The sequence below is a fragment of the Jaculus jaculus genome, chromosome 18 (genome assembly GCF_020740685.1).
Source record: "Jaculus jaculus isolate mJacJac1 chromosome 18, mJacJac1.mat.Y.cur, whole genome shotgun sequence".
NCBI classification, from domain to species: Eukaryota; Metazoa; Chordata; class Mammalia; order Rodentia; family Dipodidae; genus Jaculus; species Jaculus jaculus.
This window is the reverse complement of record NC_059119.1, coordinates 6594149-6610263: the sequence shown is the minus strand read 5'-3', so window position 1 is coordinate 6610263 and position 16115 is coordinate 6594149. Positions and strand designations below refer to the sequence as shown.

Here is a 16115-nt window from a genome sequence, read left to right as displayed (position 1 = left end):
CGGAGCTGCGAGCAGCCCTGAGCTCTTCTCGCATGAGGTCAAAAGAAAGGCTGTGGACTTTGCCCACAGGAGCTCCGGGGAAGCCCTGGGAACTTCTGTGTCCTTCCGACCTCCCAGCAGGGGAGTTCGGTGACACACAGAAGGATGCACACACCAGTTACCACTTGATGGCAGCTGTTCAAATTCCCAAAGCTGACACCTCAGGGCCTGTGTGGCGGCGCAGGCCTACAAGCCCAGCGCGCAGCGAGGGGAAGGCCAGCCTGGGCTACGCACGGAGCTCCTGGGCAGCCTGCAGTTTGTAGCTAGGCTGTCTCAAAAAATAAAAAACGTTTACAGCACAGGGAGAATTAAGTGCCCTGTTTTGTAACTAGCATTCAACAAAGGTATGAAACACAACGACTTTATTGATCTCTTACAATCAAAGGTTGCTAGCTAGCGTTACTCTCACTCACACATCATTTAAAACACAGGACACTTCTGTAGTTTCAAATGATGCGTCACATAACACACAGAGTTAGAACTAATACGCACCCTGATTAATTATGTAAACTGGTAATATTTTAAAAAATGCATAACTAATAATTTGGTTCCTTTCTTCATAAAATGGAAATTTAAATATTTCTCCTGATAGTCTTGAGGTTATCATTATGTTAAGAGTAGTGCAAAGTGTGGCACATGTAGTTTCTAGAAAGGTCTCCGACACACCTTTGTTTCAACAAACAAAATGTGCACAGCACAGTCAATGCATGATAGAAAGCATGTTCGAGTCCCAGGCAGCCTTGCCGGCCACTGCAGTGGGCTTCTGCATTATCATTCATGGCATTATCGATTAATTACATATGACATACTTTTATATATTTTTAACCCTGAAGAAAAATAAGTTTGAAAAAATTATTCCAGGTAGCCATTTGGTTTGCATCAGGAGAAATCAAACCTCCCAGAGTTTAGCATCTGCCAGGTTGGAGTCATTAGCTTGAGTCGCGCCTCAGTGGCGTCGCATTTCACAGTGACTTTCCCAGGTCCTGGCAGCCTCCTCTCCAGAGCACGCCGGGATGACCCTCTGGCTTTCCCCTCCTCTTCCCTGGATTAACTGTTACTCTCTCTACAACGGCCTCCCATTTTAATTGATTATGAATCCTTTCAGCATATCCTCCGAGAGCTCCATGAGTGGCAGTTCTGGAGATGGGAAGTCCAGTGGGGGAAGATTGGGGATTGGAATGTCCTTGGCTTTCCCGGTGTTTGTGGCGAACTTCTGCCACGTGGAGGAGGCTGCGGATGGCTCTGAGTGGGGGGGCAGGCTCCACAGCTCCGACTTCTCTACCAAGTCGGCGTCCACATCCAGCTCCTTCTCCACAGAGCCTCTCACAAGTCTGGCCTTGAGCTGCTTGTTCTCCCTCCTTAGCCTTTCATTCTCCGCCACCAGGAGCTCCACGTGCCGCGTCAAGTCTGCAATCTTGGTGGCCTGCTCCTCTATGATGGTTTTCTCATCCTTGGGGGCTTTGCTGCCAATACACAGCTCTGTTGGCTCACTCTTTTGCTGAAGTAAAAATAGCAGTGTGTCTGGATCCCTGTCGAAGACCCCCTGGACTTCAGGGAGGTGTTTCTCTGTGGAAGGGCTGTGCTTCTGAGGCAGATGGAGGCCCTGGCCCTCCGCCGCCTCCGCAGAGGGCCTGGGACACGCCGGCAGCAGCGGCCCCCCGTCTCTGTCTGCGCTCTGCTGCGCCTTCAGCCGCTCCTCACGCTGCGCCCGCTTCCACCTCTCCTGGATAAGGAGCAGCTGTTTCATGTGGCTGTCCCTTTGCAGTTCCAGTGACAAGTGAGCCTGGAGCACAGAGGGAAAAGAGAGTAAGCAGAACTCTACATCATGAGTCTACACTATTCCAGGCGCCTCCTTGTCTGGTGAACCCAGTGTTAGGTGTGAATGTAAAGTGTCCCCCAACCCCAGGCTCAGTGTCTGAACCCTTGGCCAGTGGTGGCGCTGCTCTAGAGGCTGTGGAACCTTGAGGAGCAGCGCTAGCTGGGAGGGTGGCCGGGCTCAGGTCTTGGGGTTAGTGCAGCCCCTTCCAGCTGGCGCTCTGCTTCCTGTTCCCCACAGTCGTGAGCAACTGTACCAGAAGCCCCCAGCAGGGGCTGAGCCCCGCGGGCGATGGCTTTCCCACTATAATGGGCTGCAACCCTTAGTCTGAGCTCAAGCCAACCTGCATTTGCTTCTGTCAGGTATTTCATTTTGTCATGAGGAAAGTGACTAATACACCCTCAGACCTCGTCTCACGTCTTCACTTTGAGAGAAAGTCCTCAGTAGCCTGCCAAGGCAGGTCTTGAACCTGTTCTCTTGCTGCCTCAGGCTCGAAAGCTGAAGAAAAATAATCTCCAGGGCTGCAGAGATGGCTTAGCAGTTAAGGCGCTTGCCTGTGAAGCCTAAGGACAGGTTCAACTCTCTAGATCCCACTTATGCCAGATGCGCAGGTCACACATGCACACAGGATGGGGCGCCATCTCGAGTTCGACTGCAGTGGCTGGAGGCCCTGGTGCACCAATTCTTTCTCTTATTAAAAAAACACTTCCAAATAACCAGGCCCTTCAAGATCCATCTGATAAAGACCAGATAACTTTCTAGATATGCAGAAAGGCAGGTCTATTCCCAACCAGTACAACGAATTAGTGGATGTGCCTATCCCTTCTGCAATTCTACTTATCCTCACCTTGAAATGAGAAAGCTCCTCCTTTTGTTGCTTTGATTCATTTTTGTGGGGCTGAGGATCAAAGCCAGGGCCTTGGACATGCTAGGCAAGTATGTTAACACTGAGCTACATTACCAACACAGAAATCTCTCTCTAAAAGCAACTATAACAGGCCAGAAAGAAAGTCTCCCTGGGGCTGAGGAGATGGCTCAGCACTTAGAGACACTTGCTTGCAAAGCCTGGTCCCTGTACTTGAGTAAAGCCCAAATGAACAAAGCAGCACGTGTCTAGAGTTTGCTCACAGTAGCAAGTGTAGCTGGCATGCTCATAACTCTCAAATTAAAAAAAAAATTAAAACGAAAAAGAAAGAGTAGACTCAGTGCATGCCAGTGGGGCACAGCTATCATAAGCAAATTTTGTAACACCAAAGGCTAGGGGCTAAAGTTCCCTTGGCTCAGTTTAAGGGAAGTGGCTTTTCCCCACTCCTGTTCCCTTTCAGCAATTATCTCCTTAGTTCAGATAGACAACCACAGTATCTGCCACTGTCTCATGGAGAGAACGGCTGATGTAGAATGCAGCAGTAGAGCGTCTGCTGGCATGGGGATTTGACCCAGTGCTGCACAGAGGCTGTCAAGGTATTTTAAAGAGCTAAGCAGGATTCCCCAAGCACACAGGAAATTTGAAGTCACTGGTGAAGTATTTCAAAGTACAAGGAGTACCTGGAACTCAAGGAGAGACAAATAGGATTCTTCAGGTTCCAATAGCCTGTTAACAAGCTAAATGCGGTCCAGCTGGTTCTCCTGGGCTAGACCAGTTTACCGTGAGCTTCCTCTAGTCACACAGGAGCTGATCACCAGGAAAGGCCTAAAAGGGGTCTCTAAGGGAGACACCTTTGAGTAACAACCAGAAATACAAAAGCAGTTTCTGCCGGCCTGCCTGAACACCAGCAGCCAACCCCAGCTTCCATTTCCTTTCTCAGGTACTCTTGTCCATTTTAAATAGTTTTCATAGTGCTTTGAGAGGTATAAAGCTTTACTCGGTACATGATTCAAGTCCCCAGAAGGTCTTTGGGACCCTGGCTGCACATGCTAGGAGCATGTCTCACCTGCTCAGACTGGGTCAGCTTCATGGCTTCTGAGAGATACGCTGCACAGAAAACAAGAAAAGCACATTACTGCCCAAGCACCGTCCCTCTACCAATAGGCTAACAGAAGGACTTCGACACTTCTCAGGTCAGAGATAACCAACCAGTCTGCAAAACTGTTCTGTATACTCCTTATTGTAAAAGTAGATGGCATTTTTTACTCCTTCCAATACAGTATCAGTGGCAAACACATACTCCCTAGCCTATCTTGAAGGTTCTATGCTTTAAAACCAAAGATCCAGTGGTGGCTTAATCCCAGCACATGGGAGGTTGAGGTAGGAGGATGGCTGTTTGAGCCTGAGGCCATCCTAGGCTACCAAATAAGTTCTAGGCCAGCTTAAATTCAAATGAAACTCTACCTCAAACAAACTACTGTAGGGCAGTTGGGGATGGAGCCATGGCTGAGCACATGCCTAAGCAAGCACCCATGGGTTGACTGTTACAGGTTAGCTACTGACCAGCCCCCAAAGCTTCAGTACTGAGAAAGACTGCTAGAAGGAGGTAGCAGGTAAGACAAATGTTAGAAAATTAAGGGCTGGAGGAATGGCTTAGTGGTCAAGGCACTTGCTGCAAAGCCAAAGGATCCAGGTTCAATTCCACAGGACCCACATAAGCCAGATGCATAATGTGGCATACATGTCTGGAGGCCTTGGCATGCCCATTCTGTTTTCTCTATCTGCCTTTCTCCCTCAAATAAATAAAAAGCAAACGTTAGGGCTGGAGAGATGCATGCCTGTGAAGCCTAAGGACCCATGGTTGGATTTTCCAGGTCCCATGTAAGCCAGATGCACATGGTGGTACATGCATCTCGAATTTGTTTGCAGTGGCTAGATAAATACCTAAGCCGGGCGTAGTGGTGCACGCCTTTAATCTCAGCACTTGGGAGGCAGAAGTAGGAGAATCACCATGAGTTCGAGGCCACTCTGAGACTAGAGTGAGTTCCAGGTCAGCCTGGACTAGAGTGAAACCCTACTTCGAAAACCCAAAAATAAAATAAATAAATAAATAAATAAATAAATATTAAAAATAAAGAAAGAAAGAACCAGAAAATTGCCAGGTGTGGTGGCACACGCCATTAATCCCAGCACTCAGGAGGCAGAGGTAGGAGGATCACCGTGAGTTTGAGGCCAGCCTGAGACTACATACTGAATTCCAGGTCAGCCTGGGCTAGAGTGAGACCCTACCTAGAAGAAAAAAAAAAAAAAAAAAAAAAAGTAAAAGCAAGAACAAAGAAAGAAAAAAAAAGGAAAGAAAGAAAACTAAGTAATTGGGAGCATGTCCTTTGAGGCTACTGGTCCAGGTGCCCACCATTCTATGTCTTTCACTTTCCAGTCACTATTAGCTGAACACACTCCCCTCACCACACCCCCAAGGGTTCAAGTGACCATGGACTGCAAACACAGACCAAAATTAGGCTTCCTGTAAGCCGACTTCAAGTACTCTGCCATCACAACGAAAACCTGCCTATGAGCTAAGGTCTACCTTGTGAACGATGTGCACAGCTTTCTTATCTCAGCTTTCTATGACGTCCTCACCTGCTCTTACATTCCTCTGTAGAACATCCCAGCCTTTCTGGACTGAAGGAGGACACAAGTGACTGACAACGGAACAGCAGATTTCATCTTTAGTGCCTCCTGCACACTACGACTTCCTGGAACTTGTCCTTACATGAAGTCCCTTTCATAACTGCAAGTATCACACTGCCTCCTGTCTGGTCTTAATGTACACACTTCCGTGGCTTTCTGCTGATATGACTTAGAATTTCTGTGTGCTAGGCTCAACCTTTCTTCAGTCAATTTAGAAGTTCCGTGACCAGGAAAAGCAGACTTCTGTTCAGGCCACGTTTGCAAACTCACATACTTCTTACCCTTTATTCCTGGGCAGCTGTAAAGATGCCCTCTCTCTGCCCCTCCTGTTCATCTGTTGGTTAACCTGCCACGATCTCTCTGCTGTGCGCCTGCTGTGCTGTCCCTTGGAGGAGTTTCCTCACGACAGCCCTCCCACCTTGTCTGCACACATATGTCTCCATCTGAACGATGGTGTGCTTTGAATTTCCTCTTTATCTGTATTTTATTTATTTGTTTGAGAAAGGGAAAAAGGCACAGTGAGAGAGAATGGGCACTCCAGGGCTTCCAGAAAACAAACTCCAGATGCATGCACCACCTTGTACATCTGGCTTATGTGGGTCCTGGGAAGTCAAACTGGGGTCCTTTGGCTTTGCAGGCAAGTGCTTTAACCGCTAAGTTAAAGCTTAACTTAAATCTCTCCAGCCCTGAATTCCCTTCATAACAAATAAGAATAGATTTCACAGCAACAAGCTTCAGCCAACTAGTAATGCCTACCTCTGCAGACCCTGAACCTGAGTGACAGGACAGGCTACCAGGGATGACACACAGTGTGAAAACTCTAGCAAGTTTAACACTGCCACTTGAGACGCTTCATCCCATGAAGTCTTACAACTGGGTTTTGTGTACGAATGGCTGCTTGAACACAAGCCTGGGGGCTCAGGCCTTTAAGCCCAGCACATGGGGGAGGGGGCTAAGATAGGAAGATCACCAGTTCAATGACAACCTGGACTACAGTGATACCTACCTCAAAAAAACAAAACAACAACAAAACCCAGGGCCTGGAGACTCAGCAGTTCAGGTACTCACTACAGAGCCTAAGGACTGGAGTTCAATTCCCCAGGACCCAAGTAAAAGCAGATGCACAAGGTGGCTCACATTAAAAACAAACAACAAAACAGAACAATCTGTCGGTCTGCACACTGGTAAGTCCCCTCCATGAAGCCAGAAGCATCTAGCTCACCCCCCCCCACCACACCTTTGGTTAAATGGCTTCCTCTACTGAACAAGGCTAGCATTCCTGGAATCTGCTCCTGTAGCCCAGGCTGACCTCAAACTTGACATCCTCTGCCTCAGCTTCTCAAAAGCTGAGGAGTATGTGCGACCAGACCTGCGTAGAAACTAACAATTCTTAAAACAACACCAAGTCCTGTGCTTCCAAGAGTCTGTTAAACTGGGACCAACACAGCAAGCACAGCAGAGTGCTGCTTGCCACAGGAAGGACTCTCCTGCTCGCACTCCTTCTCATACACCTAAACACTAGGCTAAGGTCTGCCTGCCTTCTGAATTTCAAACTGAATTCTCCACACTGCTAATGGCTGGTAACATCCACTCCAGCTCCTAGCTGTCTATCCAGTCATCTGCAGAGAATCCGGCTAGTGAGCTGCTCATCAAGTTCCACAACAGATGTGGCTCATAATGCTGACTTCTCAGAGCCTGTGATCTTACAAACTGACCTGCTTTTCTACCAAATGGGAAACTGGGCCCGCAACCCCTTCAAATTGGACAGGAGTCCTCCCTACTTGCTCTTCTACCTTATCTGGTGAATGATCATTTTCACAGTTTTCATCAAGCAGAGAGCCCACCTTTTCCCAAAAAGACAAGAAATCAAGCATGCTCATGTCAACATATTTACAAAGCAAACACTACAGTGTAGAGGCAGTGTTCTTAACCATGTGACCTTGGTGAGTTTTTCATCTCAGAATCACCTCTGATCTTTAACTACTAGGCAGAGAGGGCTTTGCTTGCCCTAATTCTTCTCGTTTCAGGATGCCCTTCCCCTTATTTTTCTAGGGTGGAGGCATTTCCCTATCACATTCTAAGATGGTTCTCAACTGACAGGCCCCACTCCTTTCAGAGCACACCTCCACCCATACCTGTTAGAACACTGTTATCAGCCCAGAGTCAAGAGTCGGTTCAGAGAGAGTACACCCCAACACTTCACACTAACGCTGACACAGAGTGGTCCAAGTGGCTCTGGGCTGCAGGCTGACTCAGTGGGCCCCACTGGTCACTAAGTTCTAGTGCTATGACTAAAGCTGATGCGGCCTGGCCTGGTCAATCCTGGGATGTCTCAGAAGTAGTTTGGGGATAAGGAATTTCTGAAGCCAACACCAGTTTAAGCACTGTGGTTTGTTGCTGGTGCTATGGACCAAACCCAGGGCCTCAAGCATGCTATGTAAAGCACTCCCCTGGTGAGCTATATCCCCAACCCTCAACAGCAGTTTTCAGTTTCCAAAGACAAAAAACCAGGTTAGGAATGAATTTCTCCATTTATTTTCCTTTCTTCATTTGAAAAGGTGGACTGGTCCTCAAACTCACTACACAGTGATAACCCTGAACTTTAACCCTTGCCAACAGGAGTGCTGGGTGACAGGTGTGTCATCATGTGGTTTACGTGGTGCTGGGGATCATACTAGGAAAGTACTCTGTCAATATAGCCACATCCCTAATCCGTCCCTCTTATATATATTCAGAATACTCTGCTCTTAGTACACAGAGTATGTTGATTCACTCCACTCAACCTGTGCATACATGGATGGTGTGATGGCTGGACTCAGGTGTCCCCTTAAACTTACGTGTTCTCAATGCCAGGTTCCCAGATGATGGAGATTTGGGAACTAATGCCTCCTGGAGGCAGTGTACTGTTGGGGGTGGGTTTATGGGTGTGACAGCCAGTGTCCCCTTGTCCGTGTTTGGCACACTCTACTGTACAGTGCTATGGTCCACCTTTATGTTGGCCAGGGGGTGATGTCCACCCTCTGCTCATGCTATCATCTTCCCTGCCATCAATGGAGCTTTCCCCTCGAGCCTGCAAGCTAAGATAAACTTTTTCCCACAAGCTGCTCTTGGTCAGGTGATTTCTACCAGCAATGCGAACCTGACTGCAGCACATGGTAAGAGACCACTGGGGTTGAAGAACTGCGGGACTCACCCACCACGTGCTTTTCTTAGATGATTAAACACGGCATGTTACCTTTGTGGGAACTACAAAGATGACAATCTAAGTGACAGTGAAACACAGTTTAGGAAGAATTTAAAAAGCACTAATTTAATGATGGGCAAAATACCCTAAACGCTTCCTGAAAACATTCAGACTTAAGGGGTACTTGCTGTGTGTTTCGACCTCCAGCAGATAGTTAACGCTCCAGTGGCAAAATCCCTTCTTCAGCTGGGCTCAAACATTCCATCCTTCTGCCTTGCCCTCCTCCCAAGCACAGGGATTACGAGTCACCCATGGACGAAGGGAAGAGTGGGAGCGTGACGATGCGCACGCCTGTAGTCTTCACGTTTGACAGACCGCCACGGGCGGGCTGCCACAGTCTGAGCTCAGCATGGCCTACACTGAGAGTCCCTATCTCAAAAAAACCTTTTTTCTCTGAAAAAATTACTGACTTCCAGGCAAAGCCCACTACAGAGGACTTATTCAGTGCAGGGTTTGGATAGCAGCAGCTAAATGGTGTCTGTTCTTTGCAAGAAAAGGTGGCTTTCATCAGAGGGAAGAAGTGCCAATATGCTCTCAGATAAGTGACTTTGGATGGAACAGGAGCGACCCCTGCTCTCCGTTCTACACTCAAAGATTCTCGCTGCTGCCAATGCTGTTGGACTTTTTGAGGTGGGCTCTCTCTTCTGTAGCCCAGGCTAAACTAGAACCAGCATTCTGTTTCAGCCTCCCAAGCGCTACAAAACGTTTCGTAAAGACTACTCACCCGTAGCCTTTCGGTGACAAGAAATTGCCTCTTCGTACTTCCCTGCAGCTAACAACCGGTCTGCTTGCCTGCTCTGCTGGTGAGCCTAGAAGACAAAAGTGCTGGGTTACTCCTAATTATAAGACTTTTAGAAGGCAACCTTTGGGGCTGGGGCGATGGTTCACTGGGTAAAAGTGCTTGGTACACAAATATGATGACCTGAGCTTGAGTCACCAGAACACACATAAAGCCAAACGTCGCAGCACCTGCCTGTGATTTCGGTGGCACAATCTGTGGTGAACAACAGACCCAACCTCAAAGAAGGTAGAAGGTGAGACAGGCACATGTGCACCTCAACACACACAGATAATTTTTTTAAGTTAAAAAAAAAAGCTGGGCCTGGTGGCACATGACTAATCCCAGCACTCCACTCGGGAGGCAGAGGTAGGAGGATTACTGTGAGTTCAAGGCCACCCTGAGACTCCATAGTGAATTCCAGGTCAGCCAAGGCTAGAGTGAGACCCTACCTCAAAAAACCAAAAAAAGCCGGGCGTGGTGGCGCATGCTTTAATCCCAGCAATCCCAGCACTCGGGAGGCAGAGGTAGGAGGATCGCCATGAGTTCAAGGCCACACTGAGACTCCATAGTGAATTCCAGGTCAGCCTGGGCCAGAGTGAGACCCCACCTCGAAAAACCAAAAAAAAAAAAAAAAAAAAAAAAAGGGTCAGACATGGTGGCACACGTCTTTAATCCCAGCACTTGGGAGGCAAAGGTAGGAGGATCACCATGAGTTCAAGGCCAGCCTAAGACTACATAGTGAATTCCAGGTCAGCCTGGGCTAGAGTGAAACCCTACTTTGCAAAACCAAAACCAAAAAAAAAAGCAACAGCAGCCAGTGCACAACTTTAATCCCAGCACTCAGGAGGCAGAGGTAGGAGGATCACCGTGAGTTCAAGGGCAGCCTGAGACGACTACATAGTGAATTCCAGGTCAGCCTGAGCTAGAGTGAGATGAGACCCTACCTCATAAACCAAACCAACAACAAACCCAAATCATGGCACCAAGCATAAAAGCAATTAGGACTGATCTGTGACTGCAGCTGTGATGTGAGAAGAGCTGAGCAGGACAGTGACCTGAAAAGAGCAGGCCCCTCCCTCTCCCACAGCCTGCCACTCACCCTCGGTACTCAGCTCCTAAGTGACCCTACTCCCCACTGTTGAGAGTCGTGACGAGTTACAAAGACTTTTATTCCACATATGTAACAGTTAACAAGGTCCTTTCCAAGAGTTGTTTTGTACATTTCTACTCTGTACAGTATGAAACCTGTAATCTGAAAACCACATATCTGACACAATAGAATTCAAACTTTCCTTATAACAATTCATTCTTCCCTTTAACAATAAGTTTACTATTAAAAAAAAAAAACACTTAAAAACATACACTGTATGCAGGCATGGTGGGATGTGCCTTTAATCCCAGCAGGAGGGGGATTTCAGTGAGTGTGAGGCCTGGCTGGACGAACAAGATCCTACCTCAAAACAAGCAAGCAAACAAAAAATGTGCAGTTTACACCTGAGGGTGAGGATAACAATGGTTAAATAAACAGTGCAGACATTTCCAGGTTCACTTTACCAAGAGCCAATGCCTATTTCCAAGTTCTGAAAGCGATGGCTCAAGTGTCAAATGTCCCTGAGTGGAATGGTGGCAGAGGAAGCACTGTGCGACCTTCTGACGCATGTGTTACGTGCACTTGAAATTCTCCCAAGAATCAGAGGAGGTGGAGGCTGGAGGATAGGATCCTAGCCATCCTCAAGTTAGAGTTCAAGGTCAGAGAGACCGATAGATATTGAGGTCCCCCCAAAAGGGACACCCGTAATCTCAGCACTTGAGGAGCAGGGCAAAAGGATGACAAGACTAGGCTGGGCTACACAAGACTCTTTCCTCAAAAACCAAGGGACCGCTGGGTGTGTGAGGAAGGGGGAAGTAAGGATTCAAGGCCAGCCTGGGCTATAGAGGGCGACTCCTGTCTCCAAATAACAAACCAGCCAAGGACTAGAGGGTGTGGCTCAGTGGGAGAGCACTACCTAGCTTGCCTAAGGTCTAGGGTTTGAGGTCAATCCCCAGCATGGCAAAAAATTTAAAGACTTAGGCTAGATTATGGAACTGTGCTAGACTGTGGAACAAGATTTACCAATTAAAAAAAAAATCCTGGGCTGGAGAGATGGCTTAGCGCTTGCCTGTGAAGCCTAAGGACCCCGGTTCGAGGCTCAGTTCCCCAGGTCCCACGTTAGCCTGATACACAAGGGGGCGCACGCGTCTGGAGTTCGTTTGCAGAGGCTGGAAGCCCTGGCGTGCCCATTCTCTCTCTCTCCCTCTATCTGTCTTTCTCTCTGTGTCTGTCGCTCTCAAATAAAAAAACAAATTATGTATGTATGTATGTGTGTGTGTGTGTATGTATGTATGTATATATATGTATGTATATATATATATACATACATATATATATATATATATATATATATACACACACATACATATATATATATAAATAACCCATCAGCGTTTTGTGCAGGGCGTACGAGCCTGCAAGCCCAGCACTGACAGCAGGAGGCTTTACAGCTCAGGCTGGCCGTAAGTTTTCCTAAACCCACCCACCATCACCCAGCTCCTGTCTCCTGAGCTCACTGGCAGAGCAGCTGGCTGCGCTGATGCTACAACCTGCAGCCAAATAACAAGACGCCGAGTGGATTTGAACCAATGGTCGTTTTGTAAGGATCCTTGAGCTTTGAAGCACTCTGCAGAAGGCATTTCCTCTTAATATTCTGTTATGTTTCCGTACTGAGCCATCGTGGTACATACAAATTGTGTGTCCCCTTCAACAACAGGTTAAGCGCAGGAGATTCTCTGCCTTCCCAACACTCATGAATGTGGCCCATCACCCTCGACTGTAAACAACACATAAACGGAGTGAGGGCCAACTTAGGGACACCGGGAAAAGGCTTCTCAGTCCAGGTACCTAGCTGCAGTGACCTGGACCCACAGTCAGAGGTGGCAAAAGTCCAAATCTTGGGCTGGAGAGAGCCTAGGTGTTAAAGCGCTCGCCTGTGAAGCCTAAGGACTCGGGTTCCATTCCCCAGGACCCAGGTGCCGAAGGAACAAGACGGCGCCTGCGTCTGGCGTTCGCAGCAGCTGGAGGCCCTGGAGCGCTCACGCTTTCTCCCTCCGTGCCTGCCTCCCAGATAAACAAACCAAAGCAACGTCTCTCTTGAAAGTCCAAACCTTTAGTCTGGGAAGTGAAATTCCAAAGTCAGGGGCTCACGACGGTCCCAGTGTGACAGCGACCTCTCGCATTATTCACCGCACCGTTTCCCGGGCCCGGCTCCTCTCGGCCTCACAACAAACGCGAGGCCCGCCCGCGGCCACAGGCCACGAAAGACGAGCCCGAGCGCACCCCACTTCCGAACCGCGGCCTGGACCGGTGCGGGCGCAGCGCCCCGGCTCGCCGCCCGCCGGGCCTCTCCGGGACGCCCGCAGCCTTCCGGGCCGACACGGGCCCTGCCCGGGAAGCCGCGCGGCGGCAGCCGGCCCGGGGAACCGCGGGCATCGCGCGTCTTCCCCCACCACCCGCCGGCCCGAGCTGCCAGCGCGGCTTCGTTGGCTTTCGTTCGGTTTCTTAGCTTTTTCTTCTCCTGGGCAAGGCGCACACCCTTAGCGCTCAGTGACGAAGCCCACGGGCCGGGCCGGGCCGGGCCGACGGGACCCGGGGACGCTCACCAGGTTGAGGGGCGCTTCCATCACCTCCATAGACGCCGCGGCGGGCCCGAGGAAGCGCAGCGGCGGCGCCCGCGCGCATGGACGGCGGCGCCCACGACCCGCGGCTCCCCTCGGTGAGCCCGAGCCCCACGGCCGGCGCGCAGCGAGCGGCAGCGGCGGCGCTTCCTTCCTCCGACGCCGCGACGCCGCCACGCACGGCGTCCTGACGTCACGCGCCGGCGGCAGGGCGGGGAGTGGGCGGGGCTCCCGGGCCAAGGCACGCTCACGCCTTCCTCTCGCGAGAGGTGGAGCCGGCTTCCCCGACGTCACGCGAGGGGCGTGGCCTGGCAGTAATAGTGACCTGGATGTCTTCTGCTGGTGGCCTGTCCGGCTTTCCCTCAACCTCCCATTTCCCCAGGCCCACTCGCCCCTCTCTCTCCGTCCCTCTCTCTTTTCCTCTCGCCATCTCTCTTTGTTGTCATTTCTCTCTCTCCCTGTTACCATCTCTCTCCCTGTTGCCATCTCTCCATCTTGGTTGTCATTTCTCTCCCTCTGTTGCCATCTCTGTTGCTCACTCCCGCCCCACCCCCCACGTTGACACTTATCCTTCAAGAGGCAGATTTGAGCTCTAGAATAGCCAAGGCTGGCCTCAATCCAGTCTCAACTTCCCTACAGTGGTGTAAACCCTCCTGGGCCTCCACCTTTGTACATAGACTTGATGCCGGGATCTGCTCTACGGTGACTCATCAGTGAATACAGTAAGAAGGGTCACAAATAGCCAGTTATAATAGTTTGTTTTAACAATAATGTTCCAAGGCACGGCGTTATGTTCTTTGTGTGGTGTAAATCATTCACAAGTAGATATAATTTATTTTGCAAAGGGAACAGGAACCTTTCAAGCTAAACCTGCTAGGTCAAAGCCAGAGTAGGACACTGCAATGGGAATCAGGACTCGGGCAAGAAGAAAGCCCATTCCAGTGTTCTTTATGCAGTGTAAATAAGGCAAAGGCATGACATCTCTTCATTTCTATTAATTTTTCTTGGGCTAGGGATCAAACACAGGGCCTCACACATGGACATGCACTCTACCGCTAAGCCATACCCCTCACCCAAACTGTACAGTCTCTGGATGATATGCTGTCTGACTGAATTCCTTTGATGCCAACTACGTTTTAGCCAAAGGTCCCTGTCTCACTAAGTGGAACCCACTTCACATTCAAGTTCACAAGAGCCACAATGGCCACTCCACTGTGCCTCAGCAACTTTCTTGCTTCAGACCCCAAGGCTGTGTGGCTGAAAGTCCTAGACAATAGGCTAGGAAAAACTACCTCTTCATTTCTTTATCTTCTCGCAAATCGCTGGACATAGTGTCGTCAAGATATTCAGGGGAGGAAAGAGATGAATGTGTGCTGGGAGACAACGTAAGATGGGCTCTCCATGCCCCTCCTAGTTATCTATGCCTATACCCTCACATGTATGTCTCAGGAGACACCTACAGTGATGTTTAGAGCAAAATAATTGCAATAAAAAACAAACAAACAAAAACACAGGAGTAGCCCTGATGCCCAGCAAGAGGAGAACTGTTAAACTGTCAAGTGTACCCACAGTGGGACCTTGTATAGTGGCCAAAATGATGTAGACACGATGGGACCTTGTGTAACGGTTAAAGTGATAAACAGTGGGACCTTGTGTAGTGACCAAAGTGAATGGAAGCCACACATATTAGAGTGGATACTTGTCACCTGATGTTTATGAAAAAGGGCATCGGGGAAGATACAGTCCTCATCATGGACGAGGTCAGAAACAAAAACACTGTATTACTTCAGGTACATAGTGAGCAAAAGGACAGAAAATGGAACCAATATACTCAAACTTTAGATGCGTAGTTGTCCCCTGGGTAAGACAGAAGACAGAACCATGATGGTAAAGTGGGTCCAGGATGTCTAAGCAGGGGCACATGAGTGTATACTGTTGTCATTTCTCTCTCTCTCTCTCTTTGTTTTGCTTTTTGAGGTAGGGTCTTGCCATAGCTCAGGCTGACTTGGAATTCACTATGTAGTCTCAGGGTGGCCTCAACTCTCGGTGATCCTCCTACCTCTGCCTCCTGAGTGCTGGGATTAAAGGCGTGCACCACCACGCCCAGCTTCAGTTTTTAAACCATATTTGATATCAGGTGGTGTTATCACCAGCCAGATGGTAGCTGTGATGAGGGTGTATTGCCTTAGAAACTCTTTAACTCATTTTCCTTCTATTTCCCATTTAATGTGTGCAAAATAACCAGAGAGAACAAAAATGCCCCTAAGTCTGGTGGATCAACCTTTTTCATTACATATAAAAAAAAAAAAATTCCAGCTCAGTGTGGTGGTGCATGCCTGTAACCTGAGCCCTTGGGAGAGGGAGGCAGCCAGGATCAGAAGCTCAAGGACATCCTCGGCTACAGTGATGAGGCCGAGGCTGTTCTGGACTCCATGAGACTCTGTCTCCACCCCTCTCCCAAACAGACAGGGCTAAGGAGATGGCTCAGTGGTTAAAGGTGTTTTGTTTACAAAGCCTGCCAGCCTGGGATTCAGTTCCCCAGCACTCACGTAAAGCCAGATGCAAAGTTCATCTGAGATGTAAGTAAGAGATCCCAGCATGCCCATAATACACATACACAAGCACATGCACATGTGCACACGCGCATGCACACACACACGCACCTTAAAAATAAATAAAATTTTGAAAAGTGAATAAAAATTTTAAGTCAAAAAATGTCTTATTTTCAGAAAGGAAAAATAAAAACAAAAAACCACCTAGTCTGTCTGCCTGGCTGGCATGTAAGCTATGGCTGTCTTCCCTTACTTAATAGCAAGGACGGCTTGTTCACTTGCTGCGCCAACCCTTGATATAAAAAGGTCGAGTAAGTTCTGCCCTGTTACCAAATTCATTATAAGCAAAAGGGAAAACTGCCTTTAAAAATATTTTTTAATTTTCTATTTATTTATGTGAGGGTGGGAGAGAGAAA

The 16115-nt window shown here is 48.8% G+C and overlaps 1 protein-coding gene across 2 annotated transcripts; it reads right to left on the bottom strand.

Annotated features, from left to right (window-relative positions):
• Positions 1-386: 386 nt before the first annotated feature.
• Nrbf2 (nuclear receptor binding factor 2) lies at positions 387-13224 on the bottom strand. 2 transcript variants are annotated; one of them, XM_045137819.1, is made up of 4 exons: positions 13133-13224; positions 9380-9464; positions 3787-3827; positions 387-1822 (listed from the first exon to the last, which is right to left on the bottom strand). In XM_045137819.1, the coding sequence occupies exons 1-4, from the start codon at positions 13160-13162 to the stop codon at positions 1121-1123; spliced, it is 858 nt and encodes a 285-aa protein (XP_044993754.1). In that variant the 5' UTR covers positions 13163-13224; the 3' UTR covers positions 387-1120. The 2 variants fall into 2 exon arrangements, with proteins under 2 accessions (XP_044993754.1, XP_044993755.1); XM_045137820.1 differs by lacking the exon at positions 13133-13224 and adding an exon at positions 12638-12693.
• Between the last annotated feature and the right edge of the window lie 2891 nt (positions 13225-16115).

What these genes read in the sequence shown, in the direction of transcription:
- Nrbf2 (XM_045137819.1), bottom strand. Translation starts at nt 13,162, where the DNA reads ATGGAGGTGATGGAAGCGCCCCTCAACCTG. An exon ending in TGGAAGCGCCCCTCAACCTG is followed by an intron (nt 9,465 to 13,132) that starts GTGAGCGTCCCC and finishes TTTGTCTTCTAG; the next exon opens with GCTCACCAGCAGAGCAGGCA. An exon ending in AGCTGACCCAGTCTGAGCAG is followed by an intron (nt 1,823 to 3,786) that starts GTGAGACATGCT and finishes TCTGTGCTCCAG; the next exon opens with GCTCACTTGTCACTGGAACT.